General features: G+C 60.6%; 2 protein-coding genes across 6 annotated transcripts in view; one reads left to right on the forward strand and one right to left on the reverse strand.

Annotated features, from left to right (window-relative positions):
• Positions 1 to 10,598, forward strand: part of UNK (unk zinc finger) — a 32,186-nt gene extending 21,588 nt beyond the window's left edge. The window contains exons 8-16 of one of the 2 annotated variants that reach the window (XM_005907958.2): positions 1,199 to 1,341; positions 1,710 to 1,910; positions 2,476 to 2,541; positions 2,990 to 3,164; positions 3,965 to 4,066; positions 4,214 to 4,402; positions 7,375 to 7,556; positions 8,158 to 8,415; positions 9,188 to 10,596. In XM_005907958.2, coding sequence (XP_005908020.1) covers positions 1,199 to 1,341; positions 1,710 to 1,910; positions 2,476 to 2,541; positions 2,990 to 3,164; positions 3,965 to 4,066; positions 4,214 to 4,402; positions 7,375 to 7,556; positions 8,158 to 8,415; positions 9,188 to 9,343 — 1,472 coding nt within the window. In that variant the 3' untranslated portion in view covers positions 9,344 to 10,596. Of the gene's footprint in view, positions 1 to 1,198; positions 1,342 to 1,709; positions 1,911 to 2,475; positions 2,542 to 2,989; positions 3,165 to 3,964; positions 4,067 to 4,213; positions 4,403 to 7,374; positions 7,557 to 8,157; positions 8,416 to 9,187 lie in introns of both variants that reach the window. The other variant, XM_070389091.1, reaches the window with a different exon arrangement.
• A 1-nt stretch (position 10,599) lies between these two features.
• Positions 10,600 to 27,028, reverse strand: UNC13D (unc-13 homolog D). Of its 4 annotated transcripts, XM_070389088.1 has the most exons (34): positions 26,846 to 27,028; positions 26,338 to 26,734; positions 25,857 to 26,001; positions 25,088 to 25,123; positions 24,744 to 24,851; positions 24,599 to 24,658; positions 24,444 to 24,510; positions 24,046 to 24,226; positions 23,478 to 23,522; positions 23,298 to 23,366; positions 23,052 to 23,121; positions 22,789 to 22,893; positions 22,603 to 22,695; positions 22,424 to 22,527; positions 20,943 to 21,060; positions 20,710 to 20,834; positions 20,502 to 20,592; positions 20,364 to 20,420; positions 20,181 to 20,278; positions 20,028 to 20,079; positions 19,819 to 19,949; positions 19,629 to 19,749; positions 19,138 to 19,281; positions 18,321 to 18,419; positions 18,012 to 18,218; positions 17,739 to 17,807; positions 16,120 to 16,199; positions 14,761 to 14,866; positions 14,610 to 14,681; positions 14,119 to 14,202; positions 13,904 to 14,024; positions 13,584 to 13,707; positions 12,911 to 13,107; positions 10,600 to 12,242 (listed from the first exon to the last, which is right to left on the reverse strand). In XM_070389088.1, the coding sequence occupies exons 3-34, from the start codon at positions 25,971 to 25,973 to the stop codon at positions 12,121 to 12,123; spliced, it is 3,273 nt and encodes a 1,090-aa protein (XP_070245189.1). In that variant the 5' UTR covers positions 25,974 to 26,001; positions 26,338 to 26,734; positions 26,846 to 27,028; the 3' UTR covers positions 10,600 to 12,120. The 4 variants fall into 4 exon arrangements, with proteins under 4 accessions (XP_070245189.1, XP_005908019.2, XP_070245191.1 ...); XM_005907957.3 differs by having other exon boundaries at positions 26,338 to 27,028; XM_070389090.1 differs by lacking the exons at positions 26,338 to 26,734; positions 26,846 to 27,028 and having other exon boundaries at positions 24,744 to 24,964; positions 25,857 to 25,949.
• Positions 27,029 to 27,128: the final 100 nt, after the last annotated feature.

A 27,128-nucleotide genomic window follows, 5' to 3' on the forward strand; every position in this document is an offset into this window, starting at 1 on the left:
TCTTCCCGCTGCCTTGGGGCAGGGCCCACTCCCCCCGCCCCACTCCCCTTCTCCGAAGCTCAGTCTGTCAGCCAGCACTGGGCCCTGCCCACACTGGGAGTTCCATTCCCCCGCCGCCCCACCCCACCTCTCTGGAGCTGGCTTGAAACCCAGAGCTTCCAGGGTGGTGAGACAGCAGGGACTGTGCCCCTGGTGGCGCGCTCAGTCCCAGGCAGAGCCCCGGCCACTGTGCCTCTCCCGTGGCGGACACCACTGGTGGAACATGACGCTCTGCCCTGCTGAGAGCAGAGCTGTCCAAGTGTAACCTAGTGCAGCCCCCCTGAGTCATCGCAGGCTTTCAAGTAACCTCATCTAAAAAAAAGAAACAGCGTTAAATTAGTTTTTAGTATACTTTTATTTAACCCAACATAAAATAACTTAAAATATAATCAATATAAAATCAAGATGTTTTTTTCCCAAAACAAGTCTTTGAAAGCCGGTGTGTACTTGAATAGCTGCAGCACAGTCCAGTCCAGACCAGCCACGTTCTGGTCTCAGCTGCAGCCTGTGGTTCTGGGCTGCCGTACTGCTCAGCGCAGCTCCACACCGCCCTGCTCGTCTCAGACAGGCTTGAGTTGCTGCCCCTGTCCACCTCAGACCACTGCTGTTTGTTCTTAAGCCCTCCCTAGCCTTAGGCCTTGTCTCAGGGATTAGAGTGAAGAAGAAATTGCAGGCCAAGCGAGGGGGAAGCGTACACTTGGCTCAGAGGTGGGCCTGGCTAAGGCAGCACGGAGAACTGATGAATGGCCCAAGCTTTGGAGTCGTGCGGATTGGGGTTCAAATCCCAGTTCTTCTGTTTCCCAGCTCAGCCACCTTGATAGATTTACCTAACCACTCTGAGCCTGTTTCCTTATCTGTAAAATAGAGACCAGGATATTACTCCTATCTTCTAGTCATTATGAAGATTCACGATTCATGCGAACTGCCTGGTGCATAGTAAATGCACAGTGCGGTGTGTGACGAGAGAAACAAGGAGGCGCCTTCCCTTCACACACAGGGCTGTGTGGTCTCCTTTAAAGGGACCCAGATGCGGTTTTGGAGGGCCGGATCTGGTTCACACACACAGGCTATGTGGTCTCCTTTAAAGGGATCCGGATGCGGTTCTGGAGGGCCGGAGCTGGCTCAGGGGCCTGCTGACACTCTGCCCCGTCTCTTGCAGAGCCCCCCCTCAGTGACGACATGCAGCCTTCCTCAGCTGTGTCCAGCCCCACCCAGCCAGGCCCCGTCTTGTACATGCCGTCTGCTGCAGGAGACTCGGTGCCCGTGAGCCCCTCCAGCCCGCACGCCCCTGACCTCAGCGCTGTACGTGCCTGTCTGGGGGTGAGGGTGGGGGCACCATTCCTGCCCAGAGCCAGTATCTGCCTCTCTTGCCCTGTGCTTGGGGAGATGGCCTCTGCCCAGGGGGTTCTGCCCTTTCTGCTCCCGCTTCTGTCACAAGCTGATCGTGGCTAGGGTGGTGTCCCCAGGGCCTACGATCAGCCTGGGTAGAGCTGTAGAAGGGACAGAGAGCCTCCTGAGGTTCTGAGTTCCCGGGTGCTGGTTGCTCTCCCTGGCAAATGGAAATGGAACTGAGCTTCTTGCTGGAGACTCTCCTTCCAACAAGGGGATGGAGGGTGGCCATGCCCCTACCTGCACCCTGCTTACCGGCCCACTCTCTTCCTTCGCTGCAGCTCCTCTGTAGAAACAGCAGCCTTGGCAGCCCATCTAACCTCTGTGGCTCCCCACCGGGCTCTATCCGGAAGCCCTCCAATCTGGAAGGCATTGTCTTTCCTGGAGAATCTGGCCTTGCCCCTGGCAGCTATAAGAAGGCTCCTGGCTTCGAGAGGGAAGACCAGGTGGGAGCTGAGTACCTGAAAAATTTGAAATGCCAGGTAAGGGATGTAGGGGCAGCCCAGTGAGGTTAGCCACATTCTGCCTGTGGCTGGAGAAGCCCTGGAGGGTTGTCCTGGCCCAGCTACGGGGAACGTGACCCAGAATTAGAAAGTCCCTGATCCCAGCCTCTCAAACACTGAGAGAGTGGGTGAGGCCATCCCATCTTACAGATGAAGACAGGCAGGTTAGAGGCAAGCACCTCACCCAGCATCCGAGCCATCAACTGAGGGCTAGGGGTTCCCACCACGGTCTTCTGACCCTGCATCCAGTCTCTGCTCTGCCTCGTGCCGCCTTGATGGAGCAGTAGGGCCTTGGGGAGCAGGACAAGAGGGGTCCAGACCTGGGCTTCTCTCTGATTGGAGTCACCAGGGAGGAGAGGAGCAGCGCCCCCGGTCCCCAGGGGAGGGACGGAGAGCGCGTGTGAGTGAGGGGGGCCACACAACAGCGCCTCGTGTCTCCTCGCCCCTGGTCCCTGCAGCCTCCACGGGCTGATGCTTGGGAGGACTCGGGCTCAGGAGGTCTCCTAGCACCACATTCATCTCCTGCTCCTGACTTTTCTCTCAGGCCAAGTTAAAACCCCACTCACTAGAGCCCAGGAGTCAAGAGCAGCCTCTGCTTCAGCCCAAACAGGTATAGAGCCCTCAGCCCCCGCCTCCCCCTTCTGGCACCTGCTGCAGACAGGACAGGCCCAGAACGCCAGGAGGCTTCTTCAGGGAGCTCCGGGCACCACTTTCTCTACAGACTGAGAGCAAGATCAAGGTGGGGCCCCAAATCCAGAGGGCGTGGGGGGGGTCAGGCCCTGGAGCCCCTCACCACCTGGACTCATTAGTCAAAAAACTCATTGAACAAGCTGGGCGCTAAACTTGCTTCCCCCTTCCCTACTTCAGGGTTTTAGGGGCGAAGGGGCCTACAATCTTCAGGCCACACATCTCCTTCTCCAGCCCCCCAGGAGGGTGTTGAGGGAACAAGCCAAGAGCTGGGACGCACCCTTCCCATCTGCCCAGCCAACCCCTGCCGCCAGCTCCTGGCCACGCCTCCGTGGGTGTCCAACTCCATCTTCTCTTCACTCTCGTTGCAGGACATGCTGGGCATCCTCCCCGTGGGCAGCCCCCTCACCTCAAGCATCTCTTCCAGCATCACCTCCAGCCTAGCAGCCACTCCCCCTAGCCCTGCTGGCACCAGCAGCGTCCCTGGCATGAATGCAAATGCTCTGCCCTTCTATCCCACCAGCGACACGGTAGAGTCGGTCATAGGTAATTGGGCCACTTCTGTTGCGAGTCTAGGAGCAGGTCTGTAGTCAGGGACACTGGGTCTCTGGAGTGAGGCTGGTCACTTGAGACATCAGTCTGGGGAGATCGGAAGGTGGGCGCCGCGAGTCCTTGACCTGGATGGAATGTGCATCCGTGGTGCAGGGCCGAGATGGGTTTTGAGCACGTGAGCCCTTCCGTGTGCTCTTCTGTACACGTTGGAAGAGGGGCCTCTCCCCGTGGGGGTGTGCTGTCTCAGTCAGAGACACTGGGGGTATCAGTCAGCCCCAACCAGGTGTCCTTGGGAACAGCCTGCCAGCTGTCCTCAGAGCGCCTGGTCATTAGATGCCCCTGCCCTCTCCTCAGCAGGCACGTGCGGGTGAGGCTTGGTGCCCGGTCCTCACAGGCACCGGGGTGACAGATGAGACAGGCCCTTCCTGCGCTCCCCGTCCGGCTCCGCAGAGCCCAGTGGACAGGTGCCCGGCAACTGCTAGGCACTAGCCACCAAGGGTCCGGAGACCTGCCCGCCCTCGGGGAGCTCGGGAGGAGGCCTGCCAGCAGGGACTCGTTTCCCCCCTGGGGCCAGCAAAGACGGCTTCAGAACAGAGAGCCGTTGGAGCTGGACTTGGCCAGGGCTCGGTCTGGGCGGAGGAGCAGCCCATGCACTATGGAGCCTTGAGATGAGGCAGGGGCAGGAGAAGAGGCAGTTAAGGGCAGGTGGGTCCAGACGGCGGGGCCTGGAACCTGGGGACCATGTGGCCCCTCAGTAGGCCGGCCGGCTCATACGCCGCTCACTCTGCCTCCAGAGTCCGCGCTGGATGACCTTGACCTGAACGAGTTTGGGGTGGCTGCCCTAGAGAAGACCTTCGACAACAGCACGGTGTCCCACCCAGGCAGCATCACCATGGGTACTGGGCGGTGGGGGGCAGGGGTAGGGGCGGGCTCCGAGGGTCCAGCCTGGCCTGGGGGCGGGCCAGCGGGCAGTCCACTGCTCGGCGTGGCCCCGCATGGCCCACCCAGCCCTCACTCAGCCCCGCTCCTGGCCTCTGTTGCAGGCGGCAGTCTACTGCAGAGCTCCGCGCCTGTGAACATCCCCGGCTCCTTGGGCAGCTCTGCTTCCTTCCACTCCGCGTCCCCGTCCCCTCCCGTCAGCCTATCCTCGCATTTCCTGCAGCAGCCACAGGGCCACCTGAGCCAGTCAGAGAACACGTTTTTGGGGACCTCAGCATCCCATGGATCTTTGGGTAAGAGCCAGTATGGCTCCCTAAGGCCTGGGGCGGGAGTCTGGGCTTTTGGAAAGTGCCTTTGGGCGTTCTGTCCTGGCTGGAGGCAGTACAGAGTGGAGGTGAGAGCCGGGGATCTGGGCTCAGAGGTGAGTCAGGCCCCTCATCCACAGTGCTCTGAGCTGTGTGAACCTGGACAAGTGACTTAATCTCTCTGCCTTAATTTCCTCTGTCATGTGGGTATAATGGCAGTGCCACCTCGTAAGCTGGTGCTGAGGCTTAAATGATGTGAGTGAAGTGCCAGGTGCCAGACCAGTACACAGTGAGAAACATGGCCTCAGAGTTGCCAGGGCCTCCATCTGTTCTTCGTGCCAGTGTGGTTGCTCTGCCCGTCACCCAGGGCTCACAGAGGCCAAGGGAGAGGTCAAACAGGCTCACCCCCAGCGCAGGGTGGCCTTCCTGGCTGGCAGAAGCGCCAGAGAGACACAGCTCTAACCCCAAAGGCTGTTTGCCAAACCCACCATTGGAACTGTGAGGACCGGGGCTCTGGAAGGCAGGTCAGAGCAGAGGGGCTAGAAAGGCAAGGAGGGGACCTGCGTATGTGAGCGGGGCCCGGTGAGCGTTCACTGCGGGAACAGATGCAAACCGGCGACATCCAGCCCGCTGCCTCTCGGTCACCAGCAGCCACTGCTCTGACTCCCCCTCCAGCAGCTATTCCCAGAGATCAGAAACAACCCTCCCGCTGCGCCCCCTGGGGCCCCTGAGGGTTCTGGCTGTCCTGGTCACACTGAGCCTCTGAGGTGTGCTTTGACTTTCTGACCAGGTGTGGGTTCTGCCCTGATCTCTTTGGAGACACTTAGGAATGACGTTGAGCTGTCAGCTTCGGAGGCTTAGAGCTATGTCTGTCTGACTTGCCTCATACATTCTGGAGGCATCTTGACTGTAGCCCTCCGTACTGGCCACGCATTCACTCATTCCTTCCCCGCATGGTTAACTGAGCAAGTATATGGGTACAGTGTGGACCCAGGCGTCCCTGCTGGCGTGCTGCCGTGGTCTGCTGGGGGAGGCACAGGCGTCGAGCCACGAGGGCATACTTAGAGACCCTCACTTGTGTGGAGGCAAAGGGCCGGCTCTGTGACTGAGGGTGACGGGGGGACTTAACGTGGAGGAAACACCGCCCGAGCGAGTGGACAGGTGCGGTGGATTGCCTCACCTCCAGGACGGGCGGAGGGCCTTGCGTCTCCATGCGGGACGACACTGGTCACATGGCCATGCTTGTGCTGCTTGGAAGACAGACTTTCTTAAATCCGTTTGGTTCTGGAAAATCCTGGCTGGATTAGTGGGAAAGGGAGCAAGAAAGAAGTCATTAGAGTGATACATGTGGGCAGAATGAGGCCAGAGGTGGGTATAGGTCTCCCTCGGAAGACGGGCGCCTTAGGGGTCACAGAGCAGGGGCACGCAGTATGAGCAGCCCAGGTCAGCTCAGGCGCTCAGTCGTGACTCTGCAACCCCGTGGACCGCAGCATGCCAGGCCTCCCTGTCTGTCTCCAACTCCCGGAGTTCACTCAGACTCATGTCCATCGAGTCCGTGATGACATCCAAGCATTTCATCCTCTGTTGTCCCCTCTTCTTGCCCTCAATCTTTCCCAGCATCAGGGTCTTTTCAAATGAGTCAGTTCTTCGCATCTGGTGGCCAGAGTATTAGAGTTTCAGCTTCATCATCAGTCCTTCCAATGAATATTCAGGACTGATTTCCTTTAGGATGGACTAGTTGGATCTCCTTGCAGTCCAAGGGACTCTCAAGTCTTCTCCGACAACAACACAGTTCAAAAGCATCAGTTCTTCAGCGTTCAGCCTTCTTTATAGTCCAACTCTCACATCCACACATGACTACTGGAAAAACCATAGCTTTGACTAGATGGACCTTTGTTGGCAAAGTAATGTCTCTGCTTTTTAATATGCTGTCTAGGTTGGTCATAGCTTTTCTTCCAAGGAACACACATCTTTTAATTTCATGGCTGCAGTCACCATCAGCAGTGATTTTGGAGCTAAGAAAATAAGTCTATCACTGTTTCCACTGTTTCCCCATCTATTTGCCATGAAGTGATGGGACCAGATGTCATGATCTTAGTTTTCTGAATGTTGAGTTTTAAGCCAACTTTTTCACTCTCCTCTTTCACTTTCATCAAGAGGCTCTTTAGTTCTTTACTTTCTGCCATAAGGGTGGTGGTATCTACATATCTGAGGTTATTGATATTTCTCCCGGCAATCTTGATTCCAGCTTGTCCTTCATCCAGCCCAGCGTTTCTCATGATGTACTATGCATAGAAGTTAAACAAGCAGGGTGACAATATATAGCTCTGACGTACCCCTCTCCCGATTTGGAACCAGTCTGTTTAAGCAAACACCCACCAAATGGCCAGGTGAGGGCTCAGCAGGTGAGGGCGCTGGGTGAGCACATGGCTTAGCCTATCGCAGAGCGCAGGCCTTTGCAGCCAGATGTCCTGACTGTACTGGCTCTCCCGCTTATACTTCTGTGATTCCTGGCAACATGTTTTATCTCAGTTTCCTCGTTGTAAAACAAGGGGGCTGGGCCCAGGACTCCCTGAGCTCTTCTTGCTCCAGCTCTGCCAGCGTCTGAGGCTCTGACCCATGTCTTGCTTTCCTGAGTCTCCTCCTGGGCCCTCACGTCACAAGAAGGCTTCCCTTCCTCTAGCCTGAAAGTAAAGTTGGGATCACAAATCACCACGCTCTCTGGCTGCTCTCCCTAGCCCCCTGAATCACCTTGGGAGGCAAGTGAGGGGAACCCTGCTTCACAGACAGGGATGCTGAGACACAGAAGTAACACGTGGGGCTTACACATCCCTGTGAAGTTCCCAGCCTGGCATTGCTGGAGCCTGGCACAGACAGCCCCGGGAGCCCCCAGTCAGGGCTGACAGGGCCCGGGCCCAAAGCCCTTCAGAGCGCTGATGGCCCTCCCCTTCCTGGGGCAGGTCTGAATGGGATGAACAGCAGCATCTGGGAGCACTTTGCCTCTGGAAGCTTCTCCCCGGGCACTTCCCCTGCCTTCCTGTCAGGGCCGGGGGCTGCCGAGCTGGCCCGGCTTCGGCAGGAGCTGGACGAAGCCAACGGCACCATCAAGCAGTGGGAGGAGTCCTGGAAGCAGGCCAAGCAGGTACTGAGCTCCCAGGCCCACCCGCCTTCCCCAGGGCCCGGGGCATTCAGCCGGAGCCTGCCTTACGTGGCGTGGGTGCAGGGGCTGGGGGAGCCAGGGGTCCCGGAGAGCAGGGCAGAAATGCGGCTGTTTATTCTCTCCCCCGTGGAAAAACTTGCCTTGTCAGTCGGGACCATGGAGTGTTTGGTATCACAGGCCTGGAATCCCCTCTCCAAGCTGTTCATTTGGTCTGGTCTTATAGTACCGCGTGCCTCTCCCCAGAAGCCCTGACTCCTGAGCTCTGGGTCCAGGGTTCTAGGTTCTGAGATGGGCCACGGCCTGATTGCCCCTCGAGGTGCTGGCCAGCTCCGCCTGGCGCTCCCCTGCTCCGCTGGGCTTGGCCCCCTGCCCTGCCCACAGAGGGTCTCTCGCAGGTCCTGAAACTTCTCTTTTCTGCAGGCAGCATCAGCCTTCCTCCCTGCCCCCCTTCCCAGACACCTGCCCCAGCTCCCAGCAGGCCCCGCGGCCGCGGTGGCCCCCACTGGCCCCCAGAGACGCACTCTCGGGCAGGGGAGAAGGGTAGCGGGCCATCGTGACAAGGTGCTGCGTGTTGGGCCCACAGGCTTGTGATGCCTGGAAGAAGGAGGCAGAGGAGGCCGGGGAGCGGGCCAGCGCAGCGGGCGCAGAGTGTGAGCTGGCCCGGGAGCAGCGGGATGCCCTGGAGGTGCAGGTGAAGAAGCTGCAGGAGGAGCTGGAGCGGCTGCACTCGGGCCCTGACCCACAGGCCCTGCCCGCCTTCCCGGGCCTGGAGGCCCTCTCACTCTCCACCCTCCACTCTCTCCAGAAGCGGCTGCGGGCTCACCTGGAGCAAGTGGACAAGGTCAGCACCCCAGGGAGCACGGGTGAGGCTACACTGTGGCCTTGGCCAGTGCTGGGACTCAGATGGGTCCCTGCCTCTCGGGGCTGGCTACCCTCCTCCTGAGAGCCTCTGCTGCAGCTGAGCTGACCCAGGACACCCACACTGGGGAGGGGAGAGTGGAGATAGGGGGCGCCAGGGCCCACCCCCGCTCTTTGGAGGGCAGGCCTGAGCTGAGCTGCGATAGTGCGCCTGCGCCCTAGGCTTCATCCTGACCACTTCCCTTTCTGTGAGCTCTGCACGCCAGCAGACGTTCCAGAATGTTAGGTCCCTGGGGCTCTTGTCGGCATTCCTCAGTGCCCTGCTGGGTCCTGGGAGCACGACCTAGCAGGGAAGAGCTTTCTTCCCTTCACTGGACTTCCGGCAGCCAGGCGCAGTGGTACCCTCTCCAGACCCCAGAGTCGTCACAGGGGACCTAGGGTCAGTACAAGATCTAACAAGACGAGAGGCAGGAAGCCTCGGTGCGAGGAAAGGCTTGACCCAGCGGGAGCTGCAGAGCAGCCCTGGCCTTCCCGCATCCTACCGGGCCCCACTGGGCCCACTGGCAGCTGAAGGCAGAGATTGGGTGCCTCAAGGCAATGAGCCTGGCCTCTGACCCTGCCCTCTTGGGGGCTGTGAGCAGGCTCTAGAGCTCTGTGCCCAGTTTCCTCACCCGAAGGGGCTGAAGTGAGAGTTGAGGGAGCTCCTTGTCCCACGTGGGCCCAGGCCAGTGACTGCAGTGTCCCTTCCTCCGCAGGCCGTATTCCACATGCAGTCGGTGAAATGCCTTAAGTGTCAGGAGCAGAACCGAGCGGTGCTGCCGTGCCAACACGCCGTGCTGTGTGAGCTCTGTGCCGAGGGCAGTGAGTGCCCCGTCTGCCAGCCGGGCCGGGCCCATTCCCTCCAGTCGTGACCCTGTAGGCTCGGCCCTCGCCTGGCTCAGATCTTCTCACCTAGGACTTTTTAAAGTATATATATATATATGTATGTATGTATGTATGTATGTATGTATATGTATATGATTATGTATATGTATACACTTCTGTACGTATGCAGGTATGCGTGGGCGGCCAGCGTGTGAACAGTGTGTGTATATCTGTACATAGATATAGACACACACTTTAAAACAGACTTACCAAGCACTTTTTAAAAGAAAAAAACTATTTTGCAGTTCTCCCCCTGCCCGCTCCCTACCTTTCCTGCTGCAGAGACAAAGTCCCCTCTTCTCCCACCAGCCTTCTGGCAGGGAATTTGTTTCTGTCTCTTTTTTATGTAGGAACTAACTATTTTTAACTTTTTCCTGGGGCCTGAGCAGGTCAAGGTGGGAAGCTCGAGGGGGCCGAGGGGAGGGGACAAGCCTTCAGGGCAGGCCCTGTTCACCCCGCCTCCCCAGGCCAGGGCGAGCGCCAGAGTGTGGAGAACTCAGGGGCAACCCTGGTTCCCAGCTGTGAGGCTGAGAGGGGGTCCACGCCCGCCGAGCTCTTAGGTTTACCAAATGTGTATTTAGTCTGGGCTGGCAGGCCAAAGCTGTGGGGCCAGCCCCACTCCCGACCCTGGGCCCTTGACGCTCCTCGAGGGGCAAAGCCCAGGCGTTCTACCCCTCAGGTACCTGAGGCCGGGGTCTTCCCCAGCCCTTCCCCTAGCCCTGGGCTCCTGGAGCAGCCTCCCTGGCCCTGGGGCACCTGGAGGCTGCCACTGCCCTCTCCACCCCCCTGCGGCCCTCGGCTGCCCCCCACCCCTGCACAGCCCTCCCCCTGGCAGCTAGCAGGGCAGTGGGTGGGGAGGAGCTGCGGACCGTGAGGACCAAGGCGGGGCCCGGCCCTGCCCTCCTGGCCAGGCGGGGCTCCGTACGCATTCCGTGGTGCTCTCTGAGTGCAGCTGACGTCCTGCCCCAGTGGGGAGCAGGCGCCCGTGTGCATGTGTGTGCGTGCCTGTCCGATGTATGTTGTGTCTTAGCTTCCATTTTAAACATTGTTCTGTACAGAGAGATGCGGCAGGGGTGGGAGGGCAGAGTGGGCAGAGGGAGGCCACCCCACTCCCCGCACGGGGGGTCTGGGGTGGGAGCGAGAGGGCCGCCGAGGGTCTGGCCTGGCCCAGGCCCCACCTTGGGCTTAGCACGAAAGGGCTTTCAGTGAATCAAGTGAAAACTTTTTTACAAAAATGCAAAAATCAAAGCTCCAAACATATTGGAAATAAAATATGAACTTGTGATGGCAGCTTGTTTACATGGGGGTGCGGGAGAGCGGGGCCCTAAATGAGGGCCTCCCTACTATCGCTGGACTGGCACCTAGCCTGGCTGTCCCACCCAGGCCCAAGGGCTGCTCCAGGCTCCTAGACTGTGTGTTCTCTGCCGCAGGCCTGCTGGGGCCTTTAATCCTGGACCGGGAGACCGCCCAGGCCAGAGGACTCTTCAGAGCTCTGTCGTCAGTGGCAACTGGCGTACCTGTCTTCCAAAAGACAAGGCTCGGAGGAGTTTCTCAGGAACAGACAGTGCCTGCTCATAAAAGCATCAAAAGAAGGGTGGGCCTGCCCCTCGAGGGAGCCTTTGGGCTACCTCCCTCCCCCTGCCTCAGGGGAACAGAGCTGCCCGGATCCTTGGAGATGACCTTATCTGATCACCCCTGTGCAGACTCCCGAGAGGTTAAGTGACTCAACCACAGTCAAGGGAATGACAGTGAGCCCCAGGCGCTGACTCCCAGCCTGTGGGCCACTCCCCTAGGCAGCTCTGGGGTGCCATTCCACTAAGCCCTGCCGTCTAGAGCGGCGCCTCGGGCTCAGCCTACGCCGGGGGAGGCCCCCTACTCCAGGTGCTCTCACGAGAGTGCCAGGTTCCTGTGCTGGCACCGACCACAGAGCCTGGTATGTCTGGTGGGTGGTTTCTTTGAAGCCTTCAGCCAAAATACCAGTGATCCTAGTTGCCCCAGTCCCTGCCCCGGCATCAGTACCTCCACGCCTGCCTCGCAGCTCTGTAACACAGGGGAGTGAGGGGTGGGCCGGGGTCCAGGATTGGGGCAGCTCAAGGTCTCCTGAGGGCTGAGGAGGGAGTTTGCGTGGCCTGACTGTAACCTGGGCCCCACTGCAGGCCAACACTTCATGTTTGGTGAGAGGACAGCAGATTGTTTATTTTTGCTAAAACAGTTTCTAGGTGGTAGGCACTGTCCCAAGGAGGAGGGGTCCTCAGCAGACAACGCCAAACCGTCCCCATGGCCTGCCAGTTCTCACCCTTCTGAGTGAGAAGGTCCCTGGCTCCCGGCTTCTCAGCCTGGGTGCCGGAAAGCCCCTCAGGAGAGGACCCAGGTTCCCTCCATCACAGGTACTGAACAACAGGCCCCAGGAGCCTGGCCCCCACCCCAGCGGCTAGAACAGGACATGGGGGCTGAGACCCTGCTCTGCCAGAGTAACTTCTCCCCAAGAGGGGGGCAGGGGTAAGGGAAGCAGACTGCTGTCCCCCCACCCCTTGGACGGGGCTTGCAGGGAATGCTGAGGCCAGGACTGAAGGGAGGAGGGAAGGAGTATAAATACTGTGAACCGGGCTCCCATCACTGTGGGCGCCTGGCTCTGGCAGCAGGAGCCCCCACACGCTGGGGCTCCCCAGACCCGAAGGGCCCTTTTGGGGTGTTAGGCCAGGCGGGAGGGCTGCCCTGTGGTGGGAGAACCCAGACCGCCCCCCCAGGGACCGAGCCTCCACCGCTACCGTCCCGGCCGCGGGCCGTGCTGGGAGGCCTTCTTGGCCCGCTGCCGCCGCAGCCGCACAAACGCCTGGGCCTCGCGGTCACCCTTCCGGCTCTCCAGCAGCTGCAGGATCGGATCCCCTGCAAAGAGAGGTATTTGGGGGTCAGACTTGGGAACGCCTGGCAAGTGGCCGGGGCTGCGGTCCCGCCCCGTCCTCCCGAGCCTAGGGACTGGCCCACCCAGCCACGCTCACAGGACAGCCTGGCAGTGGCGCTGGCCTGAACTCTCAGCCCAGCTGCAGCACAAGAGGCTGATGTGCCTCAGGTGGCAACTGTGACGTTTTCATACGAAAACTTTGGGCCAGTTAACCAATGTGTGCCTCGGTTTGCTCATCAGAACAGGAGAACAGCAACAGCTAGCTGCCTCGCTGGGTGGTCGTAAGGGAGTGGTATGAGGGTTAATGTGTCCAGGCCCATCACAAGTGCTCAGACACAATTCCTACTCCTCTCATCGAGTTCGAGGGCTGCTCTGCAGAAACATCCCCCTGGGCAGAGAGATGGCCCCTCTCCCCAAGCAAAATGCAGTGACCTTATCCCACCAGGGAGAGGCGTGCACACCCAGCCCAGCTTAGACCACGGGTCCTTGATCACCACTCCAGCTCCACAGGCTTCCGCCTCCAGGGAGGTGTTCCTGATCCCGTCGCCGCCTCTCTAGGGGCTCCAGAGCCTGGCAGCCCCTCCCCTGCATCCCCGTGCTGGGCCAGGACCCACACTCACAGCCTCTGCCCTGCCCAAGGGCTCAGGCCTACCGTTGGGCGCAGGGTAGGTGAGGGGCAGGCGGGTCTGAGGCACTTCGCCAGGCTCCTCCATCCCTGTCAGGCCAGGCACGGAGCACAGCGGCAGGAAGGCCTCCCCCTCCAGGTCATCGGTCCCCAGGGTGTCGTGGTCCAGCACTGAGAGCAGGAGGCACGCCCCGTCCTTCTGGCACGGCTCAGCAGGCACCAGGCTGGGCGGGGGACAGAGTCAGCTCAACTGCCCGCCCCGCGTAGTGCCATGGCCACCTACCCCTGCACACGGGCTCACCCAGACGGGTGGAGATTAGGATCACGACGTCAGCTCTCAGCCTGGCGTATCTCGGCGCACATGCTGTCATGTCTGCTCTACTGTGGGCTGATGCTTTCAACCAGGGGCCCCTGTGTACCCAGGCCCCCCGTCTTGTGGAACAGAGGACCTTGGAGACATGCCCCTTCCCTGAAAGCAAGCCTCTCAGTCCAACATGTGAGAGGAGTCTCCCCAACAGTGCCCCCTAACTCCACCTCCAGGGGTGCAGGCTTGTGGCATGTGCCAGCAAACACTTGTCCCCACTGCCCCCTCCCTGGGACTCACACCGGGTCATCTGAGGGGAGCCCCTGGGCCCCAACTGGGAGGAGCAGGCCTGAGGCGGTCGGGTTGGGGAATGCAGCCAGTGTAAGGACCACTCACAATTCAAAGGTCTCATCAAACAGTGGGTGAAGGTCCTTCTTGTGCTTTTGGGTCTCCCGGGGGGCCAGCTCAGGGAACTCATGCCTGGGTTCCAAGGTCAGCTGGACAAAAGGGTCGCTGGAGCCTGGCAAGTGGCCCGGGAGGAGACGTTGGCCAAGGATGATACCCCAAGCCCTGAGTGCAGTCTGCCCCCCAGCAGCAGTGCCCTGCCCGCTAGCACTCCCCCTTCGTGGTGGGCCAGGGGAAACGCACCGAGCGCCCAGGAACTCTGGGGGACCCGAGAGCAGACACGGAGAGCGGCCGGGGCAGCCTCCACTCACCATTGGAGTCCAGGGGCAGCAGGTTGGAGGCGCTGAGCAGCTCCACACGCAGCTTCTGCTCGGAGGGGCGGTAGGAGGCCTTGACGGTGACGGCCCCGAGCTCCTCGGAGGTGGTTGCAGCCTGGGGGCGGGGCGCAGGGGCGGGGTCAGCGGGGGCCGAGGGGGCGGGGCGGGGCTCCAGGCGCGCGGTGACCGCGGCGGAGCGCGGGCCTCACCTGCTGCTGGAGGCGGCTGCAGAAGTACTTGTGGATGAGCTCCCGACTGGAGGCCGCCTGCAGCTCCAGGTCCCTCTGCAGAGCCTGAGGAGGGGACACACCCTGAACCGTCACCCCCAACCGCAGCCCAGGGCTGCCCTTCAGAAGGTCACGGCCGATGGGGAAGCCCACAGAGTGATGTGGAAAGCACCGGGTGCCCTGGGACCACAAGCCAGGGTTGTCCCTGCGACAGCCAGAGGCACCGACGCAGCGGGCTCCGCAGGTGTGTCTCAGCCGCCCTGCCCCAACCGGCTTTAGAAGAACCTCACACTCGGTTTAAGCTCCTGCTGTTGCTGTCTTAAATTTTTCAAAATTTTTTCTTTTTTTTTTTTAAGAAAGGACCCATATTTTCATTTTGTGCTGAGCCCTGTAAATTATGCAGCAGGCCCTGGACACAGGCGAGCACAGGAAGGCAGGCTCCCCAATGCCGCCAGCTCACCCAAAGGGCCTACCTGAAAAGTGGCGGTGTGCAGGGCCTCGGGCGGCAGGCCACATCCCTCTGCGTAGAAGCAGATCTCCAGGTTCTAGAGGGGGCAAGAGGTGCGAGATGAGCCCCCCAGGCACTCGACCCAGCAGGGTCATCACTCTTGTCACTGGCGTTACCTGTAGTGCAAACTTCAGCCTGCTACAGGCCAGGGGGCAGCTCCGCTGGGAGGCAGCCACCTCCGCCAGCACCGTGAGCGTGTGTGTCCAGAGCAGACTCAGGAGGCTGGGGGGACGTGCAGAGGGACGCAGGACACAGGACGGGAGGACAGAGAAGGAAGCCGAGATGCTCTTGAGAAAGGGGAGGCCTCAGGGCCCCCGGGCCTGTGCCCAGGTCTGCCCCGCCCCCACCCTCCACCTGGTGGGACTGGGACCTGGGGCACAGGCAGGGGAGGGAGGGAGGGCTGGTCTCCTGAGGGAAGAGGGGATAAGGGGGCAGTCAGGCCCAGTCCTGTCTACAAGCTAGTGAAGAATCCTCGTGGGATTTTCAAACCCAATAAACAAGGGGGGGAGGGGTGGTCCCCCAATGACAGAATCTTGAGTGAAGATGCTAGTGGCCAAAATGAATAGGATCTTATGGATCAGCAGGTACTACTTGCAGGGAGGAAAAAAAAAAGCAAACCAAGCCACAGTCCATCCTAATAATGACCTGAAATAACGGAAATTTCACTTGTCAAAGTAGAGTCAGGCAGAGAAACACACACAAAAAATGTGTGCTTAAGAATGGGGGAGGTCTAGGTGGTCCAGTGATTAAGACTCTGTGCTCCCAATGCAGGGAGTCTGGGTTTAATCCCAGGGAACTAAGATCCCACACACAGCAACTAAGGAGCCCTCAGATGGGCTCCCAAAGCTGTGCTGCCCCAGCGGGAGAGGAGCAGGCCTCCAGGGACCAGCGGCCCCATGTTGGGGACCAGTCGGCATCACCGTCACCATCACGGTGGCTCAGTCACCGACCACTTCCTTTGTTGCAAGCTCTGCTCTCAGCTCCTCCCGTGACTCATTTAGTCCTCCACAGAGGCCAGAACGATGATCAACTGCACGAGAACTTGAGTGATCTGCTCAAGGCCGTCCACCAAGCAGCAGTGAAGCTGGAATCTGGACCCAGGTCATCCAGAGCCCATGGCCTTGACCTCTACACCCTGCTGCCTGTGTGCGGGGCCCCGCTCCGAGAGACACTAACGGGAAGCTCTCCTGGAACATGGGAGAGGAACACCAGCTTCCAGGAATATTAGGGAGGGCAGATGCAGCCCCCGGAAGATGCAGCCCAGGGCCAAGGGAGGGTCACAGGCAGGTTTCAGCTCAGCCGGAGGTGAAGTGGACGGGCTTATGCAGTCCTGAGCGCCCTGACCCGGGCAGCGAGCATTTTAAGAACCCAGTTGCATTCTCCCTCGAGGAGGTATGCTGAGGCCGGGAAGGAGGGGCAGGAGGGAGGAGAGGAGGAAGCGGTGGGACACGGTGGGGCAGGCGGCTGCTACAGACCTGCTGAAGTTCTCCTGCACCAAGTTGGTGTTCATGTAGCAGAGCTTCACCTCCAGGAACTTCATCAGGGGCAGAATGGCCTGGGCAGGGGTAGCAGTATGTCTGGCTCTGGCCCATTTGGGTCCCACCCCCGTCCCCTCGCCCCTGACCAGAAAGAAAACAGGGCCAAGAGCTTTCCTGCCCATCGGTGAAATGTCTGCAGAGCCGACCCCAGCCCCAGTGGGCTCCAGCTACGCTGGCCTCCTCTATAGCCCTTGAACCTGCCAGGCCTGGTCCTGCCTTTGTCTGTGCGATTTCCTCCCACAGAAATCCTCGTGGCTCCTTCTCTTGCTTCCTTGAGGTCTTGACTCAGCTGTTACCCTCTGAGTAAGGCCTTCTCTGGCCACTATCTAAAACTACAGTCCTCAGGGGCTTCCCTGGTGGTCCAGTGGTTCAGACTTCACACTTCTACCGCAGGGGTTTGGTTTCCATACTGGTCAGGGAACTAAGATCCCACAAGCCACATGGTGCAGCCAAAAAAAAAAAAAGCAATCCTTTGATCCTTTCCACTCCCTTGTGTGTTTTTTCTCTAGAGAGTTTATCATTATCTAATATGTGTGAGCTTCCCAGGCGGTGCTAGTGGTAAAGAACCTGCCTGCCAATGCAGGTTAGACGTAACAGATGAGGGTTTGATCCCTGGGTCGGGAAGATCCCCTGGACACGGGCACGGCAACCCACTCCAGTACTCTTGCCTGGAGAATCCCATGGACAGAGGAGCTTGGTAGGCTACAGTCCATGGGGTCGCACAGAGTCAGACATGACTGAAGCGACTTAGCATGTATGCATGCGTAGACATATATACATTTATACACACACGTATGTATAGTTCCAATCATGGCTACAGTGAAGTTTATACTTAGCTCTTTTTTAACCTCCCTTACTAGAATGAAAACTCTAGGAAGGCAGGGATTCTTATCATGGTGTCCACTGATATATATCCCCAGTGTCTAAATCAATACCTGGGACAAAGTGGGTGCTTAAATAGTTGATGAATTAATAAGTAACTTTCTCCCAAACCCTGATAGCTCAGTTAGTAAAGAATCCGCCTGCAATTCAGGAGACCTTGGTTCTATTCCTGGGTCGGGAAGATCCCCGGGAGAAGCAAAAGGTTACCCACTCCAGTATTCTGGCCTGGAGAATTCCATGGACTGTATAATCCACGGTGTCACAAAGAGTCAGACAGGACTCAGCAACTTTCACTAGGCTCCCAAACAGTCACAGGTGTACATTACTATCCCTGATTGCAGATGTGGACCCTCAGGTCAACTGGCCTGAGTAACCAGGACAGTCATGTGACTAGGCAGTTGAGAAGGATGCAGGGCTATCTGGCTGCAAAGTCTAAGCCCTTCTCCACTGCACCCCCGACACTGTCAGTGCTAGGAGAGCCTGTGGGATGACCCAGCCCCACCCGCTTAGCATCCAAGGAGGAAACCGAAGCCAGGAGGGAACATTCCTTGCCCACGTCTGGGGAGCTTAACTCTGACACCTCACAGCCTTCAGCCCCCTGCCCACCCTAAGCCCCTCAGCAATCCCTGACCCACGCTGCTGGCAAAGGTCAGTGAGCAGGGCAGGCCACTCACGTCTTCAGGCAGGACGGACTCCCTGATGCCCACGAGTTTCTGGATGTGCTTGGCAATGCCCGCCTCCAGCTAGAGACACAAAATGGAAAGAGGGAGGCCAGGGGCATGAGTCGGGGCGGCGGGGAGCGGGGGGGGGTGGTCGGGAGAGGTTGATTGGGGCCTGCGTTTAGGTTCAGGAAGAGGAGGGGGCAGGGCACTGAACCCAGTCCTGCTGGAAGAGGACTTTAGGCTGAGGTTGGGTGGGGCGGGGTCACTGTGGGTCCAGCAAATTACCTGCTCGGCCAAGGTGCGGACGCCTGTGCGGATCTCATGGCCCAGCCCAGCCAGGGCGCCCTGCAGCTGGGCATGCAGTGTGTTCTGCAGCTGCTCCTGCTCCAGCACAGGCCCCACCCGCTGCTCCAGCGCTTCCCATGCCAGCTGGGTGGGCAGCTTGCCGATCACCAGCCTCAGCTGCTCCATGTCATTCACCACCACGCACAGCTGCAGGCAGGCAGGGGCACAAGGAGACAGGCTTTACTGAATAGTGTCAGCATTGGACGGCTCTGCCCCCAGCCCAGTCCAGCCCCCAGCTCCGGCCCTTACCATGTTAGCCGCCTGGCCTTGGTCCTTCTGGCCTGCAGACAGCTCCTGGGCACGGGCCTTTATAAGGCTGCAGTACACCAGGGCCAGCCGACAGGTATCCTGGAGTGAGGAGGGGATGATCAGTTTGGTGGGGGAGGGTGCCAGGAGAGGGAGGTAGGGAAGGCACAGGAACCTCAGTGTCCTGGGCGATTTAAGGTGAAGTGTTCTGGATGCTGCTAGGGTGAGAACTGGGACTTCCCAGGTAGCTCAATGGTAAAGCAGCCATCTGCCAATGCAGGAGACATAGGTTTGATCCCTGGGTTGGGACGATTCCCTTGGAGAAAAGTGAAGTGAAAGTCACTCAGTCATATCCGACTCTTTGCAACCCCGTGGACTATACAGTCCATGGAATTCTCCAGGCCAGAATACTAGAGTGGGGATACTATCCCTTCTCCAAGGGATCTTCCCAACCCAGGGATCCAACCCAGGTCTCCCACATTGCGGGCAAATTCTTTACCAGCTGAGCTATCTATCAGGCAAGCCCTTCCCCTGGAGAAGAAAATGGCAATCCACTCTAATATTTTTTTTTTTCCTCCTAGTACTTCAATCCCACTCCAGTATTCTTGCCTAGGAAATCCCAGGAACAGAGGAGCCTGGTGGACTACAGTCCATGGGGTCACAAAGAGTTGGACACGACTGAGCAACTAAAATAAAGAAACCAGTGGCTAAGACTCTGTTCTCCCAACTCAGGGGCTCAGGTCCGATCCCTGCTCAGGGAACCAGATGAGAATTTGGGTGAGAACTTGGGAGAAATGGTGGAGTGGGAATGAGGCTGCACCTCCACAAACTTGACAGTGATCATGAAGGCCTCCTCCGGGTCAGGCCAGTCCAGCTGCTGGGCGGTGTGGCTGATCTGGGCGAAGCAGGTGGACAGATCCACAGCGGACGTGCTATGCTTGGTCAGCTCCCCCAGGGGCACCAGCTAGGAGATGGGGGAGTGTGTAGAAAGGAGAGTTCAAGGCTTGCCAGATCCATGCCCCCTCCTCCCTGCTTGCCTCTGCAAGCATCCAGAGTTCATACAGCCAGCAAGCTCTGAGCTGGGCAGGAGGCTGCAAAGCGCACAAGCAGGGCTCCGCTCAGAGCCTGCAAGCTGCCAGGATGAGCCTTTATGGGAAGCCACGGTTTACCCCGGAGTATTACAGGAGACAGCGTTTCACACCTGCAACTGGCCTCAAAATCACCACTCAAAGCTGGTTACCCGCTTCCGCACCTGCTGCAAGGCCACACCCCCAAATCTGGGACTCCGCCCCTAGCAGGCCCCACCCTTACCTGGTCCATCTGTACCGCGCGCTGCACGCGCGCCAGGGCTACACTATAGGTTTTCTGCAGCCAGGACGGGATGGCCGGCCGGAACCAGCGGTGGAAGCCTTCCAGGGCCAGGACGCCATCCCTGGGGAGAGCGGGGGTCAGCCTGGGGAGCTGCAAGCCCTCCTTGCCCAGCAGCCAGTCGACTACCCACCTCTCCGAGGGGAGCGGGCCCAGCTGGTAGAGCTCCTTGAGGCTGACGTAGAGCTGGAACAGGCTCTCGCCTACCTCCGGGGTCACCGAGCCGCCCACCGCCGCGATGTGGTCTTGCACCCGCTTGGCCACCTGCGGAGGGAAGGCGTGGTGGGCGGAGCTCCAGAGGCAGGCGCGAGAGGCGCGGCCGCGGGACACGGGGAGCCTCACCAGCCACTGCAACTCCAAGAAAGCCATGGAGAAGAGGTCGATCTTGAGCACGCTGGAGGAAAGGCAGCAGGCGTGACCTGGCGGCACACAGCCGGGTCCCTCTGGACCCCGTGCGAGCCCCCATGCACTGCCCCCGCCCCGCCGCCCGCTCACTTATGGAAGATCTTGTTCCACGTGCGCTGGCACTGGTGCAGGTCGCCAATGATGTCCTGTACCAGGCTCAGTAAGGCCTTGCCCATCTCCAGCAGCCCCTGGCAGGGACAGAAATGAGCCAGGCAGGGCTTCAAGCGGTGGGCATCCGGTCCCACCACCTACCACCTGGGATGAGCCCCTCACCTGCACCATGGGCTGATGGTGCTGCTGCTTCAGGTGGAACCATCCCACGGTGCCAGCCTGGGGGCAGAGAGGCCGTGAGCAGGGAGGGGTGCCAGGCCCAGGCACGCGCCCTCCCCACCCCCAGGGCAGGCGCCGTACCCGCAGCGCCTCGGTCACCAGGCTGGGCAGGGGGGCGCTGTTTGGGCACAGTTCCCCAAAGGCCTTCATCTTGCACATCTGTACCAGGACCCTGTGGGGATGGGGAGCCGTGTCCAAGATGCCGCTGCCCTACGACCCCCTCATTCCTCCAGGAGACTGCCACCCCGCCCAGAGGTGCCCCCGGATGGGGGCAGGGGTCACCACCGACCTGAGGAGGGACTGCAGCCGGGCTGGGGAGTCAGGCACCGAGAGGGGGAAGACAGACCGGAACCTCCGGATGAGGGAGAGGCCATAGGCCAGCAGGGAGCTGAACGAGGTGGCCAGCTCCTCCAGCTGCAAGGCCCGTAAGGTTCCGTGAGGCAGGGGCTGCTTTAGGGGGCCGAAGCCATTCCTTGAGCCCTGCCCGCCCAACACCTCCCCCCACAGCTCCCCACAGCCCACCTGCTCGGCCTTGAGCCGGCCCTGGATCCACTGGTACTCGATGCTGGTGATGGGGAACAGGAGGCAGCTGCTAGGGAACTCCAAGCTCTGGTAGAGACGGCTGTAGGCCAGCCACTGCCTGTGGCGGACAGGAAGCCCTCAGCCAGCTGGGGGACCTCCTATCCCACGGCTTGCCTGGCCTGGGGGAGGGGGTCAGGGATGAACAGTGCCCAAGCCTCCCCAGCCCTGCTCCACCCCAAAACCTCCCAGGGTTTCTCATCAGCCTTTAGAGGCTGAAAACCAGTGACTGAAAGTAACCCATGGGATTGCTTTTGTTACCATAGTGAAAATGCTCAGTCATGTCCGACTCTTTGCGACCCCACGGACTATACAGTCCATGGAATTCTCCAGGCCAGAATACTGGAGTGGATAGCCATTCCCTTTGCCCAGGGATCTTCCCAACCCAGGGATCGAACCTGAATTGCTGGGGGATACTCTATCATCTGAGCCACCAGGGAAGCCCTTTGTTCCCATGAGAGTTTTTCAAAACATGTAAATGAATTGCCCCGTCTCTTAAATTAGAATATTTGTGATTTTAAAATTCAGGACTTCTTGCTTCTTTCGAAAAATCAGATTTGGAGACTTGAGCCTTCAAGTCCAAGTCCAAGTCAGCCAGAGCATCCCTTTAGAGAGCTGAGGGGAGACTTCACAGAGGGGGCCGAGTGGCAACAAGTGGGAGGGTGAAGGAGGCTGGGGCAGCACAGCAGCACAGAACAGGCCTCCGCCATCCAGGGACGCAGCGGCTGCCAGCACTCCTGCTGGGGCCCTGCGGCTGGGGTTGCAGACTCAACTGCCCAGAAGGACTCAGGTGATGTCAGGAATGAAGTGTCCAGAAGGCAGCCATGATGAATGATGGACAGGGGAAGCTAGGCTTCCCTGCCCTGACCCCCTGCCGCCCAGCAAGGCGACAGTCCCGCAGCTTCGGCATGAATCTTTCATGGGAAGCTGGAGATGTGAATCTGCACGGGAAATCTCCAGATTTTAGAAGTTGGCGACTGCGCTTCCCTAGTGGTCCAGCGGTTAAGAACCCACCTGCCGATGCAGGGGACACAGGTTTGATCCCTGGTCGGGGAAGATGCCCCATGCAACTAAGCCCATGTTGCCACAACTACTGAAGCCCGTACGCCCTAGAGCCCTGCTCCGCAACAAGAGGAGCCACTGCAGTGAGAAGCTCGCACATGACAACTGAAGAGTATTTGCCCTGCTCGCCGCAACTAGAGAAAAGCCCGCACACAGAGATAAGGACCCAGGGTAGCAAAAAACAAATAAAGCTGAGTCAGTTGCCAACTGACTCAAAACTGAAAATACACAGTTCGGGCCCCAAACAGAAATCTCTGGAGGGTTAGACTTGGGGCTGCCAGCCTGAAGGAGGGCAAGCAGGGAGGGAGCGGGGGGCGCAGTGCAGACAGCCCTTGGGCGCTCTGGCTGGGCTGGGCACTCACGCCAGGGACCGGTGGAAGTCCGACAGGTCCTTCTGCGTGGCATGGAGGAAGAGGATGGTAGCCGCCTGGGAGCTCAATGACCCGTCCCAGGAGGTGCTGCCGGCCTGAGGAGGCAGGCGGAGGGGAGTCAGGACCTGGCAGGCAGGCCCTGGTCCCGCCCGGCCCTAGCAGGGCAGTACCTGGTGCTGGGTGACCTCGTGGGACACCAGCTGCTGCAGGAGGTGGAGGTGTACTGTGTAGCTGGGCTGGGAGCGGCTGGCCTTGGTGGCTCTCTGCAGGCAGGGCGGGGGGTGACCGGCATGGCTGTGAGCAGAGGACCCCACGCCCAGGACAGCACCTCCTCCCCACCCAGCCGGGCCACCTACCCGCTTGTGGATAAACTGGAACTGGAGGTGACACTGACCGCGGTCTGGGTAGGTGTCTGTGCAGGGCTCCAGGGGGTACCAGTGATCCTCCCGGCAGCGCAGATCCTGGCAGGCCAGGCAGGCAAGAGGTGCCCACGCCCTTGAGCCGCAGGAGCCGCTAATGCTTGGGGGCCAGGGAGGCGATGGGAGGCAGACCCCAGGCTCCGCCCAGTGCAGACCTGGAACCCCTCCCTTGGACCCCTCATTACCCCCACTCCACTCACCTGTAGTCTGAGAACCACATTCCCCAGGAAGTCATCCTGGCCTTTGTCCTTCCGGGCCTCCTTAAACATCCTGTCCCAAGGAGAGGGGCCGAGAGCCTGGCCAGGTCAGGCTGGGATCTGCTCCCTCCCTCTGGCCACCTGGGCGCAGCCAGAACCTGCAGCCCAGCCACCGGGGTGCACGTGGCGGGGGTGTGCAGGCAGAAGGAGTCCCGACTCCTTCCCCAGGGAGGACCCCACGGCACTCACCTTCGCAGCCCATGCAGGTCTGTGAGCTCCCCGAGCTTCTGTCTGACGGACTCCACGGTGTCCATGTCCCTGGTGTGGGCAGAGGCTTCAGCGGGAAGGGGACAGGGTGTCCTGGGAGCCCCCGGCCCCTTCTCTTCCCCACCCCCAATGGGCGGGGCCTGGGCGGGGCCCGCCCCTCACCACATGTCCAGATGAAAGCTGGCGTTGCTTATGTCTTCAAACTCTCTGTAGTGAGAAAAGAGCATGGCTGAGGGGCTTGGACGGCTAGGCCCCCTGACCAGGCCACTGGACCCCAGGCCCAAGTCTGCCATCCTCAAAGTCAGTTCAGTTCAGTTCAGTCGCTCAGTTGTGTCCAACTCTGCGACCCCATGGGCTGCAGCACGCCAGGCCTCCCTGTCCATCACCACCTCCCGGAGTTTACCCATGTTCTCAAAGCTACCCATCCTCAAGTCTTAGCTCTTGCCTGCAAACTCCTCCTCCTTCTCAAATGCATCGCCCCCTCCTGCACCCCCATTAACCCAGCCGTGCCTGACCCCCCTCCCCCAGCACATGGCATTTATGCCACTGCCCTGCCCTGTCTGGCCTCTGGTCTGTCTTCCCTGCCTTGGGAGCAGCCTCCACCTCCAGTCAAGCCACGCTCTCCCCCAAGCCAGGAAGTCCCACTGATCTCACTGATGGGGGGCACCACCCCACACCCGAGTAGCCCCTGACAACCAGAGCGGGTAGGAGTTGGGGCAGGGCCACGTACAGGATGAAGGTCTCGTCCCACACGGGGCTGAGTGTCTGGGTGATGACCTGGGTGCGGTGGGTCTGCTCCTCGGGGATGGTGTGCCTCACCACGGCCTTCTGCCGGCGCCGGAGCCCTGGGCTGCCCCCGGACACCGTCATCCCCTGCTCGATGCCCAGCAGGCAGTAGGGGTCACTGAACCCTGGGGAGGAGGGGGTGGAGGAAGCAGTCAGGGTGTTGGCTAGGCTCCCAGGGAGAGTCCTTATCACCCCCTCCCCATCCCAGACTCCAAGGGCCAGGGGCCAGCAGCCCCCAGCTGAGCCCCAGGGGACGTTTGGGGGATGGTAACTCTGGGACAGGCTGTGACAGGGAGAGGAAGGAGCCAGGAAGAAGGCCCAGGGTCCCCATTGCCTACTCACCGCTGACATCCTTGCCCAGGATACCCTTGGCTTGTTTCACCGTTGCCTTCAGACAAAAGACTGGTTTCTGGAGCGACAGGAGGTAGGGGCTGAGTCCCCGAGGGAGCTGGCCCTCCCAGCCCCTCTGCTGGCCCAGGGTGGCCCTGGCGGGTTACCTCGAGCTGCTGGACGCTCTTTAACATCTGCTGATGCTCCTCGGGCTCCATGCGAAAGGCCTGGTGGGGCAGGAGTGGGAAGCTGGGGGCACAGGGTGGGGGCGGCCAGGCTTCAGGGAGGTGGGCAGGAAGGGGCTGGGCTTACCTCCTGCAGGTACCGCAGCAGCTCGGAGGACTCCCCCACATGGTTGGGCTCTGGCTGCCCCAGCCGGTACAGGACAGTGTAGAGAGCTTCCTCGTAGAGCAGGGCCCGCTGAGACACAGCAGGGTCACCGCAGGATCCCCCGTCCACCCACCACCACAAGGTCTGAGCGCCACCAGCCACCCTGGCACCCAGGGCACACGCCCGAAGCGGGGACCAGGTGTCTGCACACACAGGGAAGGGAGAGGGTTGAGACCCAGCCTTGGCAGGGGGCAGGGGGCTGTTTGGGAGGATGCTGGCCCACTTCCTAGTGCCCCTCTGTACCCCCGAAACACCGAGATTCTTACCTCCTCAGGAGACAAGTGGTGGGATGAAGGCTCGATCTGGAGAGTGAGGCAAAAAGACAGGGTGTCCCAGAGGCCAGGACCGGGTTTTGGATGCCCGTACGGCTCCCCCCAGGGCAGGCCCAGCCCGAGGGCTCAGGGGCCCCAGCATCCGGCGTCCAGCCCAGTGGTGCTGCGCACCTGTTCCTGCGGCAGGCCTCCTGGGGGTCCAGCCCCTGGGCCACCTTCCTTGTCCCCTGGCCTGCCATGGCTCGGGTCCATCAGTTCTCAGCTGCCCTTCGGCAGCGTGAGCTCAGCACGGCCCGTGGCCCCAACCTTCCTTCCTTCCCCAGAGGAAATAGGGCTGCTTATCGGCGGCTCCGCTCCGCACCCCAGCGGCGGAAGTGAGGCCCAGCAGCGAGGTAGGAGACTGGGGGTCATGCCCAGCGGGCCTGGGGGCTGCTCAGGGGGTCCCCCAAAGCCCAGTTCACAGCAGCGATCCTCGTTGCCTAATGGAGCCCGTGGAACTGGAGGAGCTCAGGACGGCCAGCAGGGGTAGGGACAGGTGCCGTGGGCGGGGGCCCACCAGAGGGAGGGGTCTCAGGGAGGCTCAGACCCTGGGCCTGAGGCTCTGGGGAGCCCAGAGAACAACTGTTCCGCTGACCCAAAGGCTCTGCCCGGGGCTGGGGTAGGGCCAGGGAGGGGAGTAGAGCCGAAAGAGGTGGGGCCCAGTACCCAGAGCCGGCAGAGCCCCACCCAGGCCTGCTGGGCTGCCCACTGAGGTCCCTCCTACCTCCTGAGCCCGTGGGGGCCGGGTATCCTGCAGATCTCTGACCCCGCGGCGCCTTATCTTGATGGCCTGGCGCATGAGGGGAGGGCGCCTCTGGGGCCGGGAGAAGAGCATAGCCATGGTGTACAGCCCAGCCCTTCCCCTTCGCCTGGGGGAAGATAGCGAAGCCGCAGGGTTATGCAAAGAGCCCAGGGCTGCCACCCGGTTCCAGGGGAGGGGGAAGGAAGGGCAGGCCCGGGGGAGGGTCAGGTCAGGGTTTCACCACCTCGGGGTGGGGGCCCCTGGCTCCCTGGCCCCTGGCCCCTGCACCTTCCTCCCTGGGGCTGGCTGGGATGCTGGGAGGAACCTGGGCGGACTGCAGGGAGAGGCAGACTGCCCAGCCGCAGCCTCCCACACAGGGGGCCCAGGGATTGTCCAGCACCATCCAGCGAGGGGCGTGAGGGCAGGGGAACAGCAGCCCCCCAGGTGACTGAGGGAGGCTCACCTGGCCGGTCCTCACCCGCAGCTTCCCCAGAATGGGCTGCAGACCTGGAGTTGGGGTGGGGAGTGGGCAGGGCACAGGGTGGGGACCCGGAGAGGCATCTCCCCCTGGGGCCAGCCAACTGCTCAACCTGCTCTGCCCCACAGGTGACATTCCACCGAGCTGACTGACGGGACCAGGCTGTGCCAGGCGGGGACGGCCCCATGGCCCTGCCCCCACAGGGAGGACGTCCTCTTCAAATGCCCTTGCAGAGGGTTTTGCCAGGCCCAGGGGCTGCTGGGCAGGGCTGGCCAGAAGGAAGAGGCTGGGGAGGTGACTTGGTCAAGAAGGCACAGGAAAATCGATGCTTCAGGCTAGGCTGGGCTTCAGCACATCCAGGACCTCCCTCCAGGTCAGGGTCCTGGGGGTGCAGGCCTGGATGTGGGCTGTGGCCGATTCCCACCCTTCCCACCTCAGGCACAGAGGCTCTTCTCAAGGAGGGCCCCAGGGCTGCCTCGCCCTTTAGACCCACCTGGCACCTCAGGGCAGGGCAGTGACAATGCCAGCCAGGGGCGTGGAACAAACACCCATCCAGCCCAGCTCCTGTGTCCCAGGCCTCCCACTCCAGGCAGCTGCTGGGCCCTGGGGCACTCCGTGGGTGGACACTGTTGCTGAGCAACCCCCATGAGATGGACACAGGAGAGGCTCTGCATCCTAGGCCCAAACGGGCCGAGTGAACAAGGGACTCTCACATGGGAGGGAACGCCATCATACAGGAGCCTTCCCCGCCCTCCTGGCCCGGCTGCAGGCCAGAC

This window comes from Bos mutus, chromosome 19, assembly GCF_027580195.1.
Source record: "Bos mutus isolate GX-2022 chromosome 19, NWIPB_WYAK_1.1, whole genome shotgun sequence".
NCBI classification, from domain to species: domain Eukaryota; kingdom Metazoa; phylum Chordata; class Mammalia; order Artiodactyla; family Bovidae; genus Bos; species Bos mutus.

Coding starts and splice junctions, on each gene's coding strand:
- UNC13D (XM_070389088.1), bottom strand. CDS start 25,973: ATGGCTATGCTCTTCTCCCGGCCCCAGAGGCGCCCTCCCCTCATGCGC. Junction 24,227..24,443: donor CCTGGGCAAGGATGTCAGCG/GTGAGTAGGCAA, acceptor CCTCCTCCCCAG/GGTTCAGTGACCCCTACTGC. Junction 18,420..19,137: donor TCACTGTCAAGTTTGTGGAG/GTGCAGCCTCAT, acceptor TCCTCACTCCAG/GATACCTGTCGGCTGGCCCT.